At 39.3% G+C, this 21,761-nt stretch overlaps 2 protein-coding genes across 15 annotated transcripts in view; both read left to right on the top strand.

Moving 5' to 3' along the window:
* Positions 1 to 8,155, top strand: part of elna (elastin a) — a 43,931-nt gene extending 35,776 nt beyond the window's left edge. For 10 of the 12 annotated variants that reach the window (XM_065960275.1, XM_065960282.1, XM_065960274.1 and 7 more), the window contains 12 exons: positions 181 to 207; positions 358 to 405; positions 1,594 to 1,653; positions 2,282 to 2,350; positions 2,486 to 2,542; positions 2,747 to 2,782; positions 3,139 to 3,207; positions 3,771 to 3,809; positions 4,326 to 4,382; positions 5,461 to 5,496; positions 6,483 to 6,560; positions 6,683 to 8,155. In XM_065960275.1, the coding sequence (XP_065816347.1) occupies positions 181 to 207; positions 358 to 405; positions 1,594 to 1,653; positions 2,282 to 2,350; positions 2,486 to 2,542; positions 2,747 to 2,782; positions 3,139 to 3,207; positions 3,771 to 3,809; positions 4,326 to 4,382; positions 5,461 to 5,496; positions 6,483 to 6,560; positions 6,683 to 6,729 (623 nt within the window). In that variant the 3' untranslated portion in view covers positions 6,730 to 8,155. The remainder of the gene's footprint in view (positions 1 to 180; positions 208 to 357; positions 406 to 1,593; positions 1,654 to 2,281; positions 2,351 to 2,485; positions 2,543 to 2,746; positions 2,783 to 3,138; positions 3,208 to 3,770; positions 3,810 to 4,325; positions 4,383 to 5,460; positions 5,497 to 6,482; positions 6,561 to 6,682) is intronic. The other 2 variants (XM_065960278.1, XM_065960281.1) reach the window with 2 other exon arrangements.
* Positions 8,156 to 10,336: 2,181 nt separating this feature from the next.
* The window catches only part of limk1a (LIM domain kinase 1a), a 43,540-nt gene continuing 32,115 nt past the window's right edge, over positions 10,337 to 21,761 (top strand). Inside the window, exons 1-2 of one of the 3 annotated variants that reach the window (XM_020639335.3) lie at positions 10,337 to 10,544; positions 13,237 to 13,336. In XM_020639335.3, coding sequence (XP_020494991.1) covers positions 10,487 to 10,544; positions 13,237 to 13,336 — 158 coding nt within the window. In that variant the 5' untranslated portion in view covers positions 10,337 to 10,486. The other 2 variants (XM_020639333.2, XM_020639336.3) reach the window with 2 other exon arrangements.

Raw genomic sequence — 21,761 nt, 5'->3', positions numbered from 1 at the left:
CCCCCCCCAAAAAAAGGAAGTTCACTGAAACCTCATCGACCCACAAAGAGACGGTGTTTCTGTGTTGTTTTGTGTGGTTGTTTTTATTTTTATTGTTAGTATGTCCTTGATCTTTTGTATTAACACATTTCATAAATAGAGTGTCAAATAATTCATGTATTCATCTCTTCTTTCCTTAAGTTGCACCAGGAGTCCAACGACCTGGAGGTAGGTCGCTGATCATACTCAAACTGAATTAAGTCTTTCTGTTTGAAACATGGAGGGATCTCGCCACATGGTGGAGACAGAGACAAATACAACAGTTGACTGTATCAGAGGACGTCTTTAACTTCAATAATATGATGTTGCTGATTTCAGCTTTTGGTGTTGGAACAGGTGGCAAAGCACCTAAACCCTTCATACCAGGTAAGAAAATCATTTTTAAATAAATAAAGCAAAAGTATTTTTTAGATACTTTTTATCTAAATTCTGGATCTGTCAATGAAAAGATATGTATGACCCGTGAAGCATGATCATTCAATTTCCAAACAGAAAATTCCTAACTTTGCAGCAGAAACAGATTGAGGTTATAAATAATCTGTCAACAAAATGCGTCATTTAACTTTTCTTTTTCATGAATTGTCTCATGTTGTCAGAATTGGAATTTAAAACTGAGACCCTGTGTCTTTTCTTCTCAAATGAATCAAATATAAACATAATATTTAGGAATTAGAGTACATAAAAGTATACTGGTATTGTATTGTTAAGTTAAAAGTCTGTAAATTTCACACATGCACACACATCACACACAGACCACAAGAAAATCATTTAAATGATGATATCAATGAACTTTTTATGATTTCCGTACGATGTTATTGATCACCCTTTCGCACACACAAGGCTGTGATTATCTTATGGAGCACATTCTGTCTAGACAGTTAATCAATCAAAATTAAATCAATGAAACCGGATGTTTCTATGCAGGGAAACGCTGCCTCAGGCATTTTTCTACCCAATTATACCTCCGATAAACTGAACAGTCATCAGTTTTAGTGATCTTGCAGATTTGCAGTTTTAGGCTTGTTTTGTTGATCTGCACTTTTTTACATGTGATGGACATTAAAGCAAGTCCAAGGTCCAATTTGAAATGCATATCATTAAATTTAAATCAATCAGTCAGTTATCAGGAAAAACCTTTGTGTTCCTTAAAGGGAATTGTTTAAGCTAAAAGAGCATCAATATGAAACAGCCAACCTCATGATATGTGGTAAAAAAAAAACCATTATGCATTGTTAAAATACAGGAAAATATCAATTTATTATAATGTATTTTTATCATGGATTTAATTATACGCTATACAAAAATAAATTGAATTGAATTGAATTAACCCTTCATGTTACTCAAGGCAGAAGGGAAGTGTTTTTTTTTTTTAAATGCCCTTTTTAAGGTTTGAATGAAATGAGCAAACAGGTAAACTCTAAGTTTGATGATTGGATATATTAAATACAGTAATGCAGATATAATGATAGCTGGTTATGTTAACTGTAAAGGGGAATCTTTAATATTCTTCTTCTTAAATATATGATTAGTCAGCCTCAGCTTTCTACTTATCAGGTACTGGAGTGGGTGTTGGTCCAGGCGGAGCTGGATATCCTTATGTTGGACCTTATGGACGTGAGTTCCTTACATGTATTATTAATATTATTACAGTTGGTTTGAATTGAATTGATTGCTCGTATTCTTCTTCTGTATATAAGTAATTGTTTAATGTCAGCTGTTTCTAATGTAATATATGCATGGACAATACAGAAAAAATGAAAGAGAAAATAAAGAACTCAACATAAAAATAAACATGCTGTTTCAAATTTCAAAGTTTGATTCAAAGTGTTTCTAAATGGTACCCCAGGAATATTCTTATTTATGTTGACATTTTAAATTGTTACACTGCCATTTTTGCATTTTGATAAACAAAGTCAGTTCAGGCAACCAGTTTCTGAAGTAAATGGAGTTGATGTCTTCCCATCTTTGAGAATCAGTTTTTTGCTAATACTGTGTCCATCATTAGAACAGCTTGAATGTGTAAGTGAAGCACTGAGGAGTCCTCTGTCTGTGTGTGTCAGGGGACAGAGTCCTCTGATAAACATGAGAGATAAAACATTCTTAACAAGAACTGATAAATTAAAGTCCTCAAAGAAATGCATCGATGTACCATACTGTGTTTACATTTATCACATACTGGAGACACGAAGGGGTAAAACTTACAAAGCATGACTTGTTTGCTTGTATTCTTTTGATGCTTAAGTCCCTTATGGTGTTGGAACCGGTACTGGTACTGGAGCTCTACCTGCAGCTAAACCTTTGAAACCACCTGGTAAGTGTTGGTTTGTGTGTAATCATGAAAGCCCATACATTTGTATGTTTTTTGGGTTGTTTTTACATATATATATATATATATATATATATATATATATATATATATACATCATTGACCTCTTTTTTTTCACAGTGCCTGGAGCAGGAGGAGGAGGTGTAGGAATCCCACTGGCGGCAGGAGGTTATCAAGGTCAGAACACAAACACATTACATTTAATAACTCAAAAGTGTCTGCATATAGAAACTTGACAAAACTGGACTACTGCTTTACAAATTCCACGTTCAAGATAAAAATACAAGTCATGTCTTGGACAAGCCGCCCCCAACACAAACTGTAGTAGGTAAGTTGTCCTGCTAGATGTTAATGCCACTTTTCTCTGTCATCATGATTCAGGGGGATACTATCCATATCTTCATGGTTATGGGCAGGGTATGTATGAGGAGAGGAGGCCGACAGTCCCTATACACAATGTTCCCTGACCCAAAAAAAAAAAAAAAAATCCCCCATAATGTTCTGCCCAGTGCTCAAAGTGACAGTTGGTCAGAGATGCCATCGCTTTGCCACTTCCTGTCAAGGAAGTTGGTCAGCATGCTGATAAGTTTCTGTGTGGGGCATTAAGTCAGGAATGAGAATCCAGTCTGAAACTTTGATGAAGGAAATCAACTGATGGTTTAATCGAGGCAGTTTTTACAGTCTACAATCCTATACAGGACAGGTATCCAGCAGTGAAACAACTGAAGGTTTTAATAACCATATCTAAGCCAGTTGTCCGTCTCCTTTGACAGGCGGTTTGGCGTATCCCTCAAATGTTGGACTGGGAGGTGCAGGTGGTGGAGCCAAACCACCAAAACCAGGTAGTGTAACAGGCCACACAAAGTACATGTGCTGAGAAATGACATTTTGTCTTCATGACAAGCTCTTCTAATAACAGTAACTGTGTATAACAAAGAACCCGTAATAGTGTTTGGGTTTAATGAAATTCACTGTATACATGTTTTTAATACTGAGTATCTGAGTAGTGAACAGCAGAGCATGTGTGTAATCTAAGTTAAGCAGTAGTCTGCCATGTTATTTATATAGCTATACAAATTTCACAACTTCTAGTTTACCCAGAGGCAGTAATCCCTGTAGTGTAACAAGACCGTTAGGAGTTTGTAAATGGAGCAAGACAACAACACAGCATTTCCCAGATGACGACAGATTTCTGTTTTTAAAACTGTGTACAACATCAGAGAGGGACCGTTTAAAGATAAGACACAGCCCTGGAGAGTCCTACCCTGAAATTACGAAACTATGCTATATTCCATGTCTTACCACGGGCAAAAATGACAACAGCTATAGTACAGATCAAATGAATGAATAAAACATCATAAGAATACATGCTTAACTGTGATTTGTTTGATTTTCATCGGAACAGGTTATGGTAATCTTGGAGGTGGCGGTGGATTTCAGCCAGGTAAAAACCAGCGCATGTTTTTTCAACATTTTCTGCTCCCTGTGTCCTCCTTGCAATTGACCCTTCACATCACCCATCCATAACACCAGTGTACACTTTGTGCAGTGAAGTTTCTGATCACGCCTGTCCTCCCCCTGCACTTCCTCAGTGAGGGATGAGTATAATCACACAGTAACAGCCGGCAGTGCAGCCTCCTCTCTCTGCCTCTCAGATACCACACAGACGAGTCAGTAAAACTCGCGGCCCTGATCCCTCTCCCAGTGAACAAAGATTTATTATTGTCTGTGTGAAATGCTTTCACAGATGGTCCAATAAATCTGCTCAGTTGAGAGTTCAGATTAACAACAGAATCATTTTTTGGCTTCTTGGAAATTGGGTCAAACAATCAGACTCACTGTACATACTGTATGTAACACAATATTCTTTTTCTCACAAATATTGTCATCTTACTATGCAATTGTTTTCTGCTTCAAATATTTGGTGTGTCTCCATGGCAACTGCTTTATAATTTTACAGGTGTGGGTTCAGCGGTACCTGGTTATGGAGGAGGTTACCCCCAACAGTACTACCAAGGTCGGGTACTGCTTCATGTGCATTTCTGTACAACAACAAAAAAAAAGATTAAAAAATCACCATGAGGATTTTGCCAGATTTTATCTGCTATTTTTTCTGGGATGGATGATTTTGACAATTATTAACCATGTGTTGGTGGTGAACAACAGCTTTCTGCAGTGACCTTTAAGAAGCATTGACTGTATCAAAACTCAGATGAAAAAAATGACTGAATCTTAAGCAAGTGAGGGCATAATAAAACAACAGAAGTACATTGTGTTTGTGAATATGAGTGTGCACATTTAGAGGGGAAAAATACAAAGTAAAAAACTCTGTTTTTAACAAAATAAATGTGCCACAATTATTTACATTGTCTTCCCTGTTTCTGGACCAGGATGTAGATTAGTGCACAGTTGCATAGATACATGTAACACTGCTGAAAGAGTTAAAGGACAGGACAGATGATCTGTTGCTTTCTCTTTTGAGCTAAGCACATAAAGAAAGAGGGAGAACACCTGCTGCAGAATGACACTTTAAGTGTTGTGAAAGTTGATGCTTAATGTCTTTCGAGCACAGTTTGATGAGAGGCTTTTTCAACTTTAATGTCTAATAATTGAATATCTAATTTTCCAAACTTCACTTGTGAGCTTACACGGGAGTTCATTTGTGTTTGAATTATGACAAACTGCAATTGTTCTCTGCATCCCCAATTACAGAGAGATTAACTGGATCACTACAGACAGTGAAGCAAATTAGTTAGACATTCTGTAATGTAATAAATGTTTCTATTTGAAAATACTTCTAAAGGAAAATAGGCTTTGCTGTCTGTCAGAGCACAGTTTATGCTTATATGGATAAAAAAAAACATATATTGTGTGTTTAAGTCTTATATCATGAAAACAATGATAGTGTCTGATCATGCAGCTCTGAATAAGAGCACAGTACCTCTCGTGATCTACTCTCTCGTAAACATTTATTTATCATTCTGGTCAGGAATCACACCGATTTCATCCAGTAAGAGAGATTTTAAAGTGTTTTCACCTGAGCATTATTCGAAGAGCGTAATATCTTCTCTCCTTTTGTTTTCAATGCTGTGTAGGCGGATACGTGCCAGCCCCACTGACTCCTCAACAAGGTACAGAACACCCAACTTCTCCCACCTCTCCATGAACCCTCCATGAAACTACTTCAATGTGATGCTTAGTTGTTCCTCTCCCAGATTATAATCTGCACCAAAACCTCTTTTCAAATATGTGTCTCTGCATGTTGGCAGAAGGATAATAAATATGTCCGATTATTTACACGAGATGTTGAACTGTGCGTGGCAGGTTGCTACTCTGTGTGCTTGTTGGTGCAGATGGCAGGGTGCAACTAGTATGAACAATAATCAGAATTTCTCCTGAATATTGGAGATTATTGCTGGATGGATTCTTTCAAGGAAAGCATGTGTGGTTTCTTAGAGAGCTACATTTTTACAGGATTAAACTCTCACAATGTGTGCTGAGGTATTGAGAATATCTCGAATTATAGCTGGAATTAAAGATAAATACCATTACATAAATCAACATACAGTCTGCTTTAGTTGTGAGCAGGACAGTTCAGCCAGTGTTTATGCGTTTTTAGCAGTCAATTTTTTATGTTGAAAACTGGGGAATTAATCCATGTAAGTTTAAATGTCACAGGGATAAAATGTGCTGTTGCTCTTCTTACACTATGTTAGACATCATGTCACTGTTTTTTGTCACTGACTTATTGTAGTAGTAATAAGAAGCCTGATATAATTTCTTGTTTGGTGTATCCGTTACCATATCTATTGTAAACATACCTGACCCGGTTAATAGTTTTGACCATCCACATCAATCTTGTGAATTGCTCTGTTCCTGCCGCCTCCATCAATACAATCATTTCATGTACAGCACTTGTTTTTTTCTTGTGTTAGAGTGGACATTTAAGGTCTCTGTATAGCTGCTTCTCATACAGGCCGATGGTGCGATATGATGATGTAGTTGAATATCATACACCTCCTCGTCAAAAATACTTTTTGAAGTGAAGTTCTGTTCATGAGAAGATTCTTTTTGTCAAAATAATTGCTTATATTATTATTTTTTTGTTGCGTTGCAGCCAAAGCGGCCAAGTACGGTCCCCTGCAGGGCTTCTTTGGTGGTGCAGGAGGAGGAGGAGGAGGAGGAGGCTACAGAGGTAAGACAAACACAAGTGACCATTTTACAAGCTTCATAAACCTTTGACAGCTTTAAACAGTTTCTGAACTTCTCTGCCATGTAAAAAAAACTGAACTGTTACCCTGCCGGTCTGTGCTGCAGGTGGAGTTGCAGGATGCCAGGGCAAATACTGTGGGAGGAGGAAGTAGAGGAACTCTTGAGATCCAGTGTGACCCCAAGAAACCATGGTGCTACTGCATGATCGAGAATGTACATTTTATATGCAAACAAACCCCATTAGAAATCATGTAAAGATGTTTTGTTTTTCAAACTTGACTTTAAAGTCTGTTTTTATACAAAACCCACCGACCCAGAATTTTGTACTTGTTCTGATGTGATGTATGTTATTGATAGTGCCTTAAAACATTAAGCTTTATGTGCACCAGTCTAGTTACAATACAAAGAGTGTTTGTGTCACTTTGTTTTTTGTGCATTAATGTGTAAGTGTGTTTAATTGTACTGTTGTGCTTAAGACTGTCTGAACTATTGGCTGCAAGTGTGACCTATGAATGACCACCCTAAAGCACTGTAACCTGTCGTCAGTGTCACAGCCCACGCTGTCTCACCTCGCTGTGTCAGAGGGGGGGTAGGGTTGGGCGAGGCTGGTCGATAATTTGATGATATGTGGCCACTCTCAGCATCGTTTCTGGCTCCCTGTCTTCTCTGCTGCTATTTATAGACATGCTGGGAATGAAGCAGCAGGAATCAGGCTCAGGCCAACCCATCTGCTCTCAGAAACTTTGCTGATTCTCGTTGCTATAGAGTTCGGTCTTTCTCAGTGTTTTTAGTGTTGGAAAACTTGTGATGTATGAAGAGCAGTTTGTGCTCTGAGCTGAAGACAATCAAAAAGGGTTTCATTCATTACAGGATGTTTAAAAACCAAGGGGAAAGCAGTGTTGCCATTTAATTCCGCATAAATTGGAAGTTAATTTAGATACAGCTCTGGCATTTATATTATGTTTGTATCAATGTTTAATTGTGTGTCATTGTCCTAATGTCCAGTATCAAGGTCTTTAGTCTGCTTGTATTGTTTAGTCTTTTTTGCAGCAGTAGTTATTTACATGTACATAACTTATGTAACATCTTGCAACAGCTTTGACTCATAGCTATTGTTATCAGGAATGTTTGGCCATAAAAAAAGCGACCTTTGCTCCTGCATTTATTCATTGTTTAGATTTGTAATAAAGGACAACACTTTGTGTAATGGGTGTCTTTATGTGAGACATAAGCTCCCACAGTTCATTGACTTGAGCTGCTTTTAAAAAAGGCGTATTGACCAAAGGTTCATGAGCGCTGTTGCAAACTTTTTCTGTAATTGTGTACTGTATTTTGTACTAATTGTGATGTTAGCTGGCCTCAGTTCCTTCACTTGGTGCTGTGTTAGAACTGTCTTTGAGCCTTGCTCGTCGTATGTGCCGTGGGATACTCTTCATCTTTATTTAAAAACTGTTTTTAGAAGGAGGAACGGTGTGGTTTTGCACTTTTTATATTTCCATGACACACTTGACTTATTCCCGAATATCCCGACATTTTATTTGCTTCTTTAAATAACAAAATAAAATGTGTTTAAAGTCAGTGTGCTTTCCTCTCTGTTTTTCTTATGAAGTTCATTCCTCACTAGCACAGCATGAAGGTCGTACTGTGAGTTAATCGAAACCACCTGGAGGGTATTCCATCAACGTACCTAAAGAAAGCCAGGCTCACCTGAACAATTCAGGCTGAAACTAATTAAACCCCAAGTTGTTCCATCAACGCAATCCAGCCTTATTTTATCAAGGCTGACATGCTTGCATAGACTCACTTTGTGCATGCACCCGAGGTTTTTAAGAAGCCCAAATGAATGGATGAAGGAAAAGACGATCAAATGAGTCTCAGATAGGGAAAAGTCAGAGCGCTGTTTTTTCAACGGCTGAACAATCGCTGCTGATTGAGTTGTGAGAAGAATTTGATTTTATCCCTAAAAAATATGCAAAACTGCAGACAACATTATCTCCTTTCATCTGTAACACTAAGGGAAGGACACTGTCTGGCCCCCCCTTGGGACTCTCCCAGGACCCTCTTATATCAAGTGGGCCCCTGACCTGCTGGCCAAAAAGTAGCTCAGATGGAGAAAATACAGTAGCTGGCCTGTGGCTCTTCATGGTAAGCAAACATAAGATATGGTAGCCACTTATCCCAGTCTTTGCCATTTGGTGAAATACACCTTTTAAGCATGTTCTTCAAGGTTCTGTTATCACCAGGTCATCGGTCTGCAGATGGGAGGGGGTGGTCCGAATACTTCTAATCCCTTGCAACCTGTATACCTGCTAAAGAGTGTTAGTCAAAATATTGCTGCCTTGATATGTCAAAATTTCTGATGGAATGCCCATCCTAGAAATTAGCTGTTGCAGAGCATAGGCGATCTGTCTAGCAGATATGTCCCTGAGAAGATAAACCTCTGGATACCTGGTGGCATAGTCACAGATCATAGAATGTATTTGTTTCTTGTTGTTGTTACCAAAAGACCAACAAGGTCCATAACAATACAGCTATAGGGAACATCCATAACTGGCAATGGCTGCAGTGGAAACTTGCGAACCCCTTTATCAACTGAAGCCTGACACTCCATACAGGATTGGCAATAGTTCTGGACCTCACTTTGCAAAACAGGGCAGTAAAACCGGCTGGGGCAAACTGTTGCTTTTCCTCAGACTGGTTAAACCTAGAATCTGGCCTGGGTACGTCACAAAAGAAAACTTGCATAGCTTTTCCTCAGGCCTAATGTGGTCTTCTGACCACAGTAATACCAGGTTGGTTTAGGCTTGGACTGATTAGGGTCTCAGCTTCTTGTCTGTTGGGGGGTAAGGTGAAACACCTGCCTCTGATAGACCACCACCAACACCAGAGAAATCAACCACAATGGAAAAAGCCCAGATGTCTCAGTTACAACTCACTTAAGTCCAAGTGAATGTATTTACAGTGGAATCAAGTGCAGCAATATGTACAGCGCAGGCCTGAAGAAAAATGTACAAATGAAAAATAATACTTGCAAGAAAAAATAACAAAATGCAAAAAGCGAAGAGGGTCTGGGCCCTTGAAGCTCTGTACACTCTTTGATTACTGTCATCAAACTCTCCCAACACTGTGCACCTCCAACTCCTGCCAGGCCCTCAAGCCTCCTCTTATAGAGTTGGCTCCTACCAAAAAGGGTTGGAAATCAATTTACTCTCAGGAGAGTATTTCCTGTTCTACAAACAACACATAAGATCTGCAGTAAGTCTAAAAGCACATCAACATACATTTGCATTAAGTAAATACTTAAACAGCCATTTAAATAACATACTTCATCTCAACAACCTAAACACCCCTCCTCCTCTACCAATCTGTGTTTTCTTTTGCTTGAAAATACAAAATTTAAAAATGATTTGTCCATGAGTTATTATCAAGTTTTGTCATAAGTCATTCACACAAAATACTAGTTGCTAGTCATGCTCAGCTAACATTAACTCTCACACGTTTTACAAATGAAACAACATAATACATATGTAATTAATTGTAATCAAATGAAGGGTTTGATAGTTAGACTATCTTGTAACACCAAATCCACAGAGGATTTTACTGCACTGTCTCTTCCTCATGTCTCCTCCTCCCCGCCCTCATGAAAGCATTCATCAACTGGAAGATGTTCCTGGTTGGCCGCTCCGGGTCTTCCTCTCCCCGGCTCCGGAACTTCATTGGTCAGCTGCTCAGTTGAATGAAGCGCCGCAGAAACGTGCAGCAGAAGGAGGAGGTTCTGTGTGCCGCCGCAGGGAGCGACTTGACGCACAGACACACGACCGCCGGTCGGGTTGCGCTGGTGGTCGCACACCGGTAATCTGCCCACCATAGGCGGCTGGCTCTTTCCTGGAGCTCGGTATCGGAGAGTGAATGAGGTTGATGCTGCTGTGCTGCAGCTGGAAGGACGAACGCATGGGAGAGGAGGAAGGTAAGGGTCTGCTAAGAGGGGACAGAGCCGCGGGCTGCATGCGGGCGAGGGGAGGGAGATGCGGATACAGCACCGCGTCCTCTGCTGCTCAAAACACAGATGAAGCTCTAGAGCAAGCTGTAAACACTAACCTTGGTGAGTTCGTTTTCTTCTCTCGGCGTCTTCATTGACATGCATTTATGTTGCATTAGTGTGTATGCAGGGGGGCGTGAGGATGCATGTAGCCATGTTTCCTCTCCAAATAGATACACCCTGCATGTTTGAATACAGGAGGCTACCCATCCTTAAGAGCATACACAGGGTTCATTTGCAAGGGGATCGCCAAATATTTCCCATACAAACAAATCGTCGCACGCTTAAAACGAAATGAGAAGTCTAAAGGATCATTTATACAAAATGAGTTTCACTGCTTGCCCTATAGGGTCACAAAGTTGTAGGCCTTCTTGAATAAACAATGTAGGCTGTTCGGTTAAATAAGATGCACAATTAAAATGTCGAATATTGCCAATCTATTGCTGAATCAGTGTTGTTGATTTTTATTTGTTGGATTATTTTTTTTTGATATCCTTTATTAATCCCTTGAGGGAAATTCGGGTTGGAACATGTAACAGAGTATACGAACTGTCATGTGTTCTACTTTGCTTTTTCATGATAGATTTTAGAATATCAACAAAAGTGATAACATAACATAACGAAAAACACATTTTGTGTGTCTCTATAATCATTCAAATTACATAGTCATTTACATAATAAAGTGAATTATTATTTTGGGCTTTAATACAAAGGGGGAAACAGTTTTGGTTGAAATGGTCAGATAACATTTGCCCTAAAACCCTCTTTGTTATAATGTACTATATATTACTGTGTTAAATTGACCATGTTCTGTGTGAAAACCCCTGCGGCTGGTCAGTGACGGAGAACATTGTAGCTGTCATTCAGCTTAACCGAACTTCATAATAGTCCTCTATGTGCTCACTTTGCATCGAAGAAAGTTTAGATCATCTGCAGGAGGAAATGCTGCAAGTTTCTGTGTGTCTAGAGGGGCGGGGCTTCATGACCTAAATACCTGCTCAGGTTACACAGTGTTTAATGTTTACTTTTTTGAAGAAGAATATGTGTCTTTTTAGCTATTTGCAGACAGTAGGACACTACAGAGGACACAAAATGAGAGGTGATTGAAAACGACCTAATAAAAAAGTGGGGTGATAGGAGAGGAGTCAGAGGGCATATAAGCACAGACCAGCCAATGAGCCAGTATGGGATCAATTAAACTACCATCTAGTGGGGCATTACTGTAATGAGCCAACCACACAGAAACTCTGCCATCACATCTCTTATGATACAGCACTGGTCGAGGTGTTGTGTTTCAAGAATCAGAGGTGTCTTTGAACTCTGTCTTGTCTTCAGCTGTGATGGTGTCCATGTGGCTGACACACGGGGATGAGTTTGAGTTGTCTGTTTTAGTCCGTATATTGCAGACAATGCAATTTAATAGTTTATCAGTGATATACTTTGAGTATATTTTACTTTTCATATGTAGTAAGCATGATAATTTCAGCCAAGAATGCTGATCCCATTGTTGTTGTGGATTAAGTTTTGTCATTATAACATACGACTGTATGATTCTAAAACCAAAAGATCTACTGAAATACCAACGACTGTCATGATGAAAGATAACCACGTGCACTTACTGCATACATTCTTATTTGTGGAAGTGGTGTTTGAAGGATCATTGTGGAGTTTAGCATGTCAGCCAATGTGTGTAGTACAAAACTAAAAGTACACAGCTCAGCTGTGAAGCTAATGAGGAATAATGGAGGAGCACTAAAATCATCTTGCAGATAAAGTCCTGCTAACACCAGACGCACATTTGCAAACACTTCTAGTATCACCATATTTACCTGGAAGTCATGTTTTTATTTATTGTTGCTTTGCTTCTCAGTCTCAGTGTATTTATACTTTATTATCTCCTGGCTGGTATGATGTGTTTTCAGGCAAATGAGCTGCAGTGACAATAAAATGTGCTGTAAGTAGCCTGAAGTCTGGTCACTTCTGCTGCCACTTCATCCTTGCCAAAGAACTGTTTAACAACAGCAAACACACAAAAACAAACACACACACACACACACACACACACACACACACACACACACACACACACACACACACACACACACACACACACACACACACACACACACACACACACACTCACACACTCACAAAAAACCCTGCTCTGGCTTTGGTTCATCTTAGAATTAGTGTTTATGAAGTCTGAGAAATTCAGGAACAGGAAACACACAGGAAATTCTGGATATATTTTCTGAAAGTTTGTTTCATTATTATGATTTAACTTCAACTTGAAAAGAAATAGATATTTTTTTTTTTAGAGATAAGCAAACAAAGTATTAATATTCTAAAACTGAACACAAAAATAGATGTTTCCAATGTTATAAAGAAAGATTTGGTTTTCATGCCAAAAACTGAAGACTGTCTGTAAAATAGTGCACAAAGAGACATCCCTGCAAAGTGATTCTCTCATTAAAACTGCCCGTTAGTGTGTGTGTGTGTGTGTGTGTGTGTGTGTGTGTGTGTGTGTGTGTGTGTGTGTGTGTGTGTGTGTGCGTGCGTTGTTAAAATGTAAAAATGTCACATATCAGTTCGTCTTTGACTGTGTGTTTTGTTGTTTCAGCTGGAGGAGGTTTGCCCATCTGTGCAGGATGCAAACAGAGGATCTATGATGAGCAGTATCTGCAGGCCCTCAGCACGGATTGGCACACCGTCTGCTTTAGGTAACACAAACTCAAGGCTAACAATGGAAACAAAACACTTGTGTCTTTAAAGAGCAGCGATGGAGCATCTCCTTTTCAGTCACTTATCTATCCAGAACTATCAAAGGCTTGCTTTGGGAGACTGTGTATGTTTAGCAGATTAGTCCTGTTAACTGAGGAAGTAATCTGCTGATGAATCAAAAGAGAAATGATTTTTCATTAGTAAGCTTCTGCTCTATCATACACTGTTTTCCTGTTGTGCGACATCAGGCCGGGTTTCTATGCTAGCTTGTCCGAACTACCAGTGTTTGCGTATAAGGGCGCATTTCCCAACCTTTCTCCTTGTTTTAACTCTCTTTTTTTCATTCAACCCTTTAAGGTGTTGCTAACATAAGTAGATGCTCCACCATCCTTCTCCTTTTTTTTTTTGATTCAATTTCAAATTTTTTTTTAAACACACTCTTATCCATTCTCGTTTAAATTAAAATAGGTAAAGTGTCACTTCATTTAAACTTTAGATTAGCCCAGTCACCTCTGGTCATCTGAGAACATGATAACAGACACTCAAAGATGGTTGAGACCTATCACTAATGGCTATCGATTCTTTAAGCAACAATCTGAAATCTGAGACCTATATGTACTGTATTTAGTATTTTATATATGTATATATGAATGATCAACGGGATACACCATACCTATGACACTGCAGCTGGAACATAAACAAAGTGCGTACAGTCTAATTAAGATAAACCTGGAGGTGTTATTGACTTTGGAAGTAGGCTGCTGTGTTTATTATAATATAGCAGACTGTTGTTGATGTTGCTGCAGCTTTTGTTTCTGCTCATCTTATGTAATATCTCCTCCTGCTCTCCTCCCTCCTTTGTTTCTCACATATTTCGTCGAGCTCACCAGACCTTGTTTCCAACAGGCAGGAAATCAAACAGCTACTTGTCAAGGACTCTTTACTAAAACATTTAGTCTGTCACTTTTTTAAGGTTGGAACTGCTCAAATCTTTCATCTTTTTTTACGGCATGTTATATATTTGAGATAAAAAAATTTTTTACCCGATCAGACACAGAGGAAAGAGGGTGTGTGTGTGTGTGTGTGTGTGTGTGTGTGTATAAGACACGATCTGTAGGCGCCAAAAATACAGGGAATATCATACATTTGGAAAAGAGCGCCGATGATGCCCGCTTGACTGGCGTCTTTAATGTGATAAATAACTTGTTGCATCGCTCATCCTCAACTTTCACTTTGTTCACCTGAGCTGGTCCGTTTATTGGCTGTTGCTGTGTGGAAAAAAAGACAGTCACTGAGCAGTGAGTGTCATTAATGACTTCCCCTGGCCGGATGTCTGAATGTGGAAATCTGAGGAGGGTATCTGGGCACAAGGCAGAGTCCACAATGGTGTGCGTGTGCATGCGTGCGTGCGTGTTGACAGAGTACAGATATGAGGCAGTATTGTCTCAGTGGGGGGGGGGGGGGGGGGTTCTATTTTGATGTATTTACATTTTTCATTTCTTTCTTTAGTCTTCTTGTCTGTGAGCTTCAAACACTTCGCCTTGTGTACTTTGACTTAAAGTAAAAACACTACTTTGCATTTTCGTATAACAGCACCATCATTAGGTGTGATGTACTTGCTGTGTCTGATCCCTCACACTGTCTGTGAGGTGTCTGATATCAGCCTGCATATTCAAGCCTTTCTGCCCACCATATAGTAATACAACTCACACCACAACTATTGAACTAATAGGAGTGAAGCTGTGTTAGTAATTAAAGCTGTGTTAGTAATATTGCATCAAATGAATCCCCCTGATGTTTCCCTTAGTGCTCGACCGTGTCAAGATATTAGAGGGAATCTTTTTCTGACCATGATCCACATCCTGAGGGAGACCGGGATTGTCACAGAATAGGAGGATTTAAGACAAGACCGTCGTGGAAAATTTGACCATTGGGACTGGAGCTTCTAATCCAAACACAAACAATATGCCCAGCTGCAGGCCTCTGTGCCGCGATAGAGCTTTACTGCAGCAAAGAGGAAGTGCAGATGATAAAGGGGGAGGAAGGGAATGTAACATTTAAGTGCCCAGAGTGTTATTTGAAGACTGAACTGAGTCCCTTGGGTGGTAAGAAAATACAGCTACAAACTGTGGTCTTCATGGGAAAATGTTACCATGATTTCACTGACTGTTTACATATTGTTATTTTTTTCAGAAGCCCAATTGTGCACAATGCAAAAAACAAAAACAAAGAGAAGTGCAACAATATAATTTGCGACAAGTTTTGACTACTGAATTATCAGTTTTTTGAGTAGTCCTTTGCAATATGATCGCTTTATACAGGGCTTTCCACTGACATATAAAGAAGTCAGCGAGCGGGAAATATTTGACAGCTAGGGGGTTCCGACATCATGCTCCCCAACTTATGTCAAAAAGTTGCCTTTTTGCTTTTCGATTTTCATGTCAAGCTGTTCATCTCAACTTGCACCTTGTCAGCTGACATTGGTCGTTTGGCGTCCCCCAACATCTCTTCCTGCTCTTCTCACTCTCTTTGTCAACATATATGTCTATGACGGGAACCCACAACAGCACTCTGTGTGTCTTATGACAGTGCAGTTGCATGCAGAGACCTTTTGTGGGCGCCAAAGCTTACCAAAGCAAATTCCTACATATTGTTGCTTTAAGTGACTAGCTGTTTGACCGACAGCCATCACGCCCTGTAATACAACAAAAAGTATTGGTTTTAGTGTAAGGCAGTTTAATGTAATCCTTATGTTGTTTTGCCATTTTGACTACATTAAGTGGAGTGAAAAGTCTCACAAAGGAGACTGGAGCAAAACATAGATAATGGGGAAAAAAAATGAATGTAGCTAGCAAAAAAATTCAGACTTCTTGATGGAGGTTTTCTCAGAGGGAAACAATATTGTATGACAAAGTTTATCATTTTAAAAGGTGTGGTCTTTGTTTCCAGTATGAATAACACTGTACTCTTCACCTTATATACTAAAACCTATAAAAGAAAATTGAGACAGGTTTGACTGAAACACACCCAACTAAGCTTTTTATTTTTAAACAAATATAATCAGTTAAATTATTACTCAAACTGTCTGCTGTAGACATCCATCGCTGTTTGTGTCGACCAAGAATATTCCTTTGACATAAGGCTTTTTTTATGACCTAAAACTCTTGGAGTCTGCATGAAGGTGTTCCTGACTGGATTTCTCTACAACTACAATTCTACAATTCGCTTAGCAACAGTTTTATCCAAAGCGACGTACATCAGAGAGTAAGTGCAACACTAATCCATTCATACACCACCACCGAAGCAGAGGGAGCAATGCAGGGTAAAGTGTTAAGCCCAAGGACACATCGGACATGTTGCTCAGGTGGGGATTGAAGCCTCGACCTTCTGGTTGAGAGGCGACGACTTTACCAACTGAGCCACAGCCGCCCCCTCCTTATCTTTATGAACGTGATAATACAACAGTCTTGTCTGTTTTATTATTAATTCACTGTTTCTCTAAAGTCTGTAAGGTCTTCGTGTGAAATCTTTCTACATGCTCCTCTGTTAGAGCTCTGGAAAAGGAACTCCTGGGCTTGGGTTTTATTGCCTCCTTTTGTGGATTTGAGGGATTAAGTTAAAGCAGCTCTTGACATTTGAGAGAAGAAACTGCACATGTAGTAAAAAAGGTGTGTCGCATAATTGTGAGAGGAATCAGTAGTCAGTTCCAACCTCCTAATGAGCGGATTTCTAGTTCTATACGCTTATTAGCATTATGTTATTAAGTATTGCATGTGATTTGCATTTTTTGCCTGTTCTGTTATCTTAAGTCATTATTTAAATTATAAAGTCTAAATCATGAGATTCATGGTAATTATTTTCCTTTTAAGCTTTTCTGAAGGTGTTAACTATAAGACAGCTTCAGAAGTATGCATTAAAAGCAGGCAAAGAAATGCGGAAAATCTTTAAAAAATGAATTCATTTTTTTTTACCCAAGCCATGCTGCAGTCTCTCTGCAGCACAGTGCAGCACAGTCCTGCTCCAATAAAAATGTTTCTGCCTCTCTCTCGCTGCCCAAACAGTCGTCCCAAAAGATGAAAATAGGTTTGTGCTTGGTTAGCACTTTGAATAGCAAACATTTTTTTTAACATCCAGTGTGCATCCACTGATGATTTCCACTGAAGGAAAATTGTGCTCTTTGATTTTACTGAGTCTTTGTAGCATTAAGCATTATGAATTCTGTAATTTGTTGTCAAATCTACAGTACACGTTGAAACTGCTGCAGGACACGTTTGTTTCCCTCCCACCCTGACTCACATCTGCAGGAACAACAACTACAGCTACTTAACTATAAGGCACTGTGTCTGATAATATGTTTGACAGTTGGGAGCACTCTGTCTGAGGAGTTAAAAGCAAACAATGTATGCATGTCAGTTGGAAGTGATGATTTATTTATCTGCCAGTCTCTCTGTTTCTACGATGCAGTGAAACAGACATGATGCAGGGCTGCAGTGACTCAGCTGTTTCTACCTTCTGATGAACTCTGCCCGGTGACAGAAAGCAGCAGGATGTGACAGATGATTCAGACCTTACCGAGCTTATTCACAAATACATCTTGATGCAGAACTGAACTCTCACAGTGTTAATGGTTCAGAAACACTAATGAAAGTAGTAAAGCTGCTATTGAAGTTATTTAGCACCTACATTTACCAGTACTCACAAAAATAGAGCTCTAAGTCTTTATTTTTAATTTTTAGGTAAACACTAGGGATGTAACAATTTACTCAATTCACGATACAATGTTATCCACGATTTATTTTACAAAATGAGACCCCGCCTGTGAGGGGGGTTTGGCCTTGGTGTTGGTTAAAGGCTGCATCGTGATGTTTGTGCTATTTGTGTACTTCCCTGTCTTCTTGCAATATTTGCATACAGTTTTTGTCACCTCTTTCATTTTCTGTCTTGGGGAATCCAAAATGCTTCCACTCCTCCGATTCAAAAGACGATGGTGCGTCCTCAGTTTCAAAATCTTGCTCTGCAGCTGCCAACCGCCTCTGCTGACGCTCCCGATATTATTGCAATTCTTTTTTCAGAGTACCGATTTAAACCTTGACTCCTTTGAATGGATTTTTAACTACCTCACGATTAATCTTTACATCCATAGTAAACGCTAGTGACTCCACATTCAAGTTTACATGCAAACCTAAAAAGATACTGTGATGGTGACTGTTTTCCTATTATTCCCTAACAATCACATTCTTGATGTAACTGTATAGCTGTAGTTTATTTAGTAGTAAACACACATACAAAGTTTTATTATAATATACTGAGATAAGCTAATTATATAAGGTTTTGCATAGTGTGGGAGTTTAATAGCATGGTTCTTCATCCTCAACGTCAGAAAACAATTCACCCCTGGGCTCCTCTGAGGAGGAGGTTAATCAGATGAGCTAAGAGGAGGTGAAGAGCTTTAATACATGATGGATAAGAGGATAATTAGATTTTCTCTACAAGAATCTTTAAATGTATCGAATGGTGCAGGAAGTGCTCAGTTCATATTACTATAGTGGCCCCAAGCAGTGTCCACATGATGTTAAAAAAAGAAGAATTTAGCGGCCTTGAAAGGAGGCGGGGCCAGCAACAGGAAATGGTTGATGGGGAAGCGTGACCTCTCCTGTGTTCAGCTGCACCCAGAGAGGAAGAGAGAGAGAGGGAGAGAGAGATAGTCATTGACGGCTGTGACAGCGAGGCTGGTGGAGCTGTGAGAGTCAAACATCAGAGCTGCTGACATGAGTTTGTCTTCTGACTGTCAAAACAAGACCGAAGCTCCCGAGAGAAACATGTCAGCAAAGAGCCGACGTTGCAGGAACACACAAAGAAAGTAAGTGGAGCTGTGAAACCAGGCTTGAAAAGTTTAGATTTAAATTAATCACAAAACAATGGTATCAACTGGAAAACTTTAGTGTATGGAGTCTACCTAGTCAGTCATGTTGTTATGTTGAATGTTGCAGTCTCTTAAACTGTGCCTCTAATGCCGTGCTAATTTCTTGATTTATTATATGATCTACTTTTCTTTAAAAAAACTATAAAAGTTTCTTTTCACCTCTTAGGGTTTGAGAAGATTTTATCAAACATACCAGAAGTCCAAATCCCAAGACTACTCGGTTTACTGTGATTGCACATGACAGACTATATGTACGTGTTACCGGATGATTTAACAATATGCAAATATATGAAACCGTGAAAAGCAGCTAATTCTCACTTAAGAGAACTGGAAACCACACACACCACCATTCTCGTTTTTTTTGCATAAATGCCTATAATGATAAATTCTGATCAGAGTATTTTCCCAGTTCTAATGTACTTTGTTTAAAATTATACGGACGCTGAACTCTGTCACTGAGTGTGTATGGATGAGTCACTTAAGTCTCTCTTGCCTCACTTCCTCACATCAGTCCTGTGTCTGTCACACTTCTGTCTTTCTGAAACTAAATCTCATGATGTTAGAGACTTCCCAATTTTTTTTCTTCCACATTTAGACAATGATTCAAACCCTGTGGTCTGCATATCACTGTTATGTTTTAATATGTATATTCTGATGCATTGGCATTTGTAAGCTTACATCATCAGGTTTAACCAAACTTAAGTTAACCGAAGGATGACTCTTCGTTGTCTGGCGTGCTCAAACAAAAATGTGCAAATAATTCCTGCATATAAATTAAATTATTTCATTACTGTACATGTTAATGCGTAATGGGATAGATGAGCGATAAGATGGTGGTGGCATTTTCAACCTTTTTTAATAATCCTTGATTCAACATCCAACAAGACTAGATTCATTTTGATATAACCTTGTTAAAATGATTTGTGTCTTGTGTGCAGCAAAAGCAAAAATGTTCCCTCCTTTGTCGTTATACCACTTTAGTTCTCTTTGTTAAGCTGCTGTTAGATTTCTGATCAAAGCTCGTCATTTAAATTTTGACACTTTGATCCTCGTCTGCTCCAGAAACTCCTCTTCCTCCCCACCATCACGTCTCAGGGTTCAAACCTTGCTGATAACGTTTGCAGAGAGGAGAAAGGAGTCGTTCTGCGTGCCAGTGTGTTCTGATTAATCACCTGTTCCCTGGCTCAAACCTTTGGCTCTCCTTGCAACACTTTAATCATACTTTGAAAATTCTATTTTTTGGGCGTTAGGAGCTGATAGACTTCAGACTAAAACCCTGCATGTGATTAAAACAAGGAGGATTAACACCTTCATTTTGTGAGTCCTGTCACTTTTATATTAAACCTTTTATCAGTATGCACTCTGTGTCAGCTTTTGGCCACTTTAAAATACTGTGTCATACAAAAACACTGACGTTCTATTTTCCATTGAATTATTTAGTAACTTAATGTTAAGATAACTTTACATATTCAAGACTTGTAAATGTAATACCAGCCTTAAATTCACATACTCACTCACATACATATTTTGTCATTATTTCAGCCCAACTTTAGACTGAGGTAAAGCTACCTGATCTAACGTATTGGCTTGTTTCCCACCAACCAGTTAGCAGTTCCTGTAATAGTTTGTTTTAGTTTTTGAAGAGTTATCTGTTAGTGTTTAAGTTTCTGAAACAGACCAACCATTAGACTATTTTGTTACAAATGTCCTGACATAGAAAGTTTATTTATAAAGCCCATAATGAACAGGGGTTTTGCTGTCTCCTCTTTAATCTTGCTGAACAACACTCATCATGCTTCCCAGAGCTTGCTGAAACCTTTTCATCAATTCTCAGCAGTGGAACAAGAGAGAAGGTCCCAGACTGACAGTCAGTCATTCAGGGCAGCTTAACAGTCACAAAGGAAACTGCTGCTGCGCACATCATTCACTCACAGTCCACCAGGTCCCCTGGTCACCAGCTGAATAGATCCCGCAGGCCACAGATGGAGAGAGGGACTCCCACAGTCTGACGTGTTTGTTCAGCAGCCAGAGGGCGCTGCTCCAGCTATGGTTTAACATGCACAGCTTCTTTTCCTCTCTGCTGTGTTAAAATGTATCAAAAAACATCTATTCAGAGGGTAAATGTTGGTGTAAATGTTGCTGAGCTTGTGTTTTAACCACCCAATGGAAACAGTCATCAGAAGGGTTAGCACGAGGTGATGAGGTAACGCCCCTGTTTGTATGTAAGGGGTGACATCATCCCTGTGGCATTCTGTGTTGCCATGGTGAAGGAGGAGGGAGGGATGGTAAAATAGGGGGCACAAAAAAGGGGCTCGTGGGAATGGGACGAATGTGTCCTTGAATGTGTGTGTGTGTGTGTGTGTGAATGTGTTGGTGTTGAATGGATCAAACCAACGCATTAAGCCAAAGTAGCCTAATAGACTTTTTGTTTTTTAGTAACTCCGTGTGGGAAATCCTTTTTATTTCTTGTAGAGGTTGAAGCCTTGGCTCTAAACCGGGAT

Source organism: Labrus bergylta, chromosome 11 (assembly GCF_963930695.1).
Source record: "Labrus bergylta chromosome 11, fLabBer1.1, whole genome shotgun sequence".
In the NCBI taxonomy this organism is placed as follows: domain Eukaryota; kingdom Metazoa; phylum Chordata; class Actinopteri; order Labriformes; family Labridae; genus Labrus; species Labrus bergylta.
Note: the sequence above shows the minus strand (reverse complement) of the source record. Positions and strands in the feature narration are given on the sequence as shown.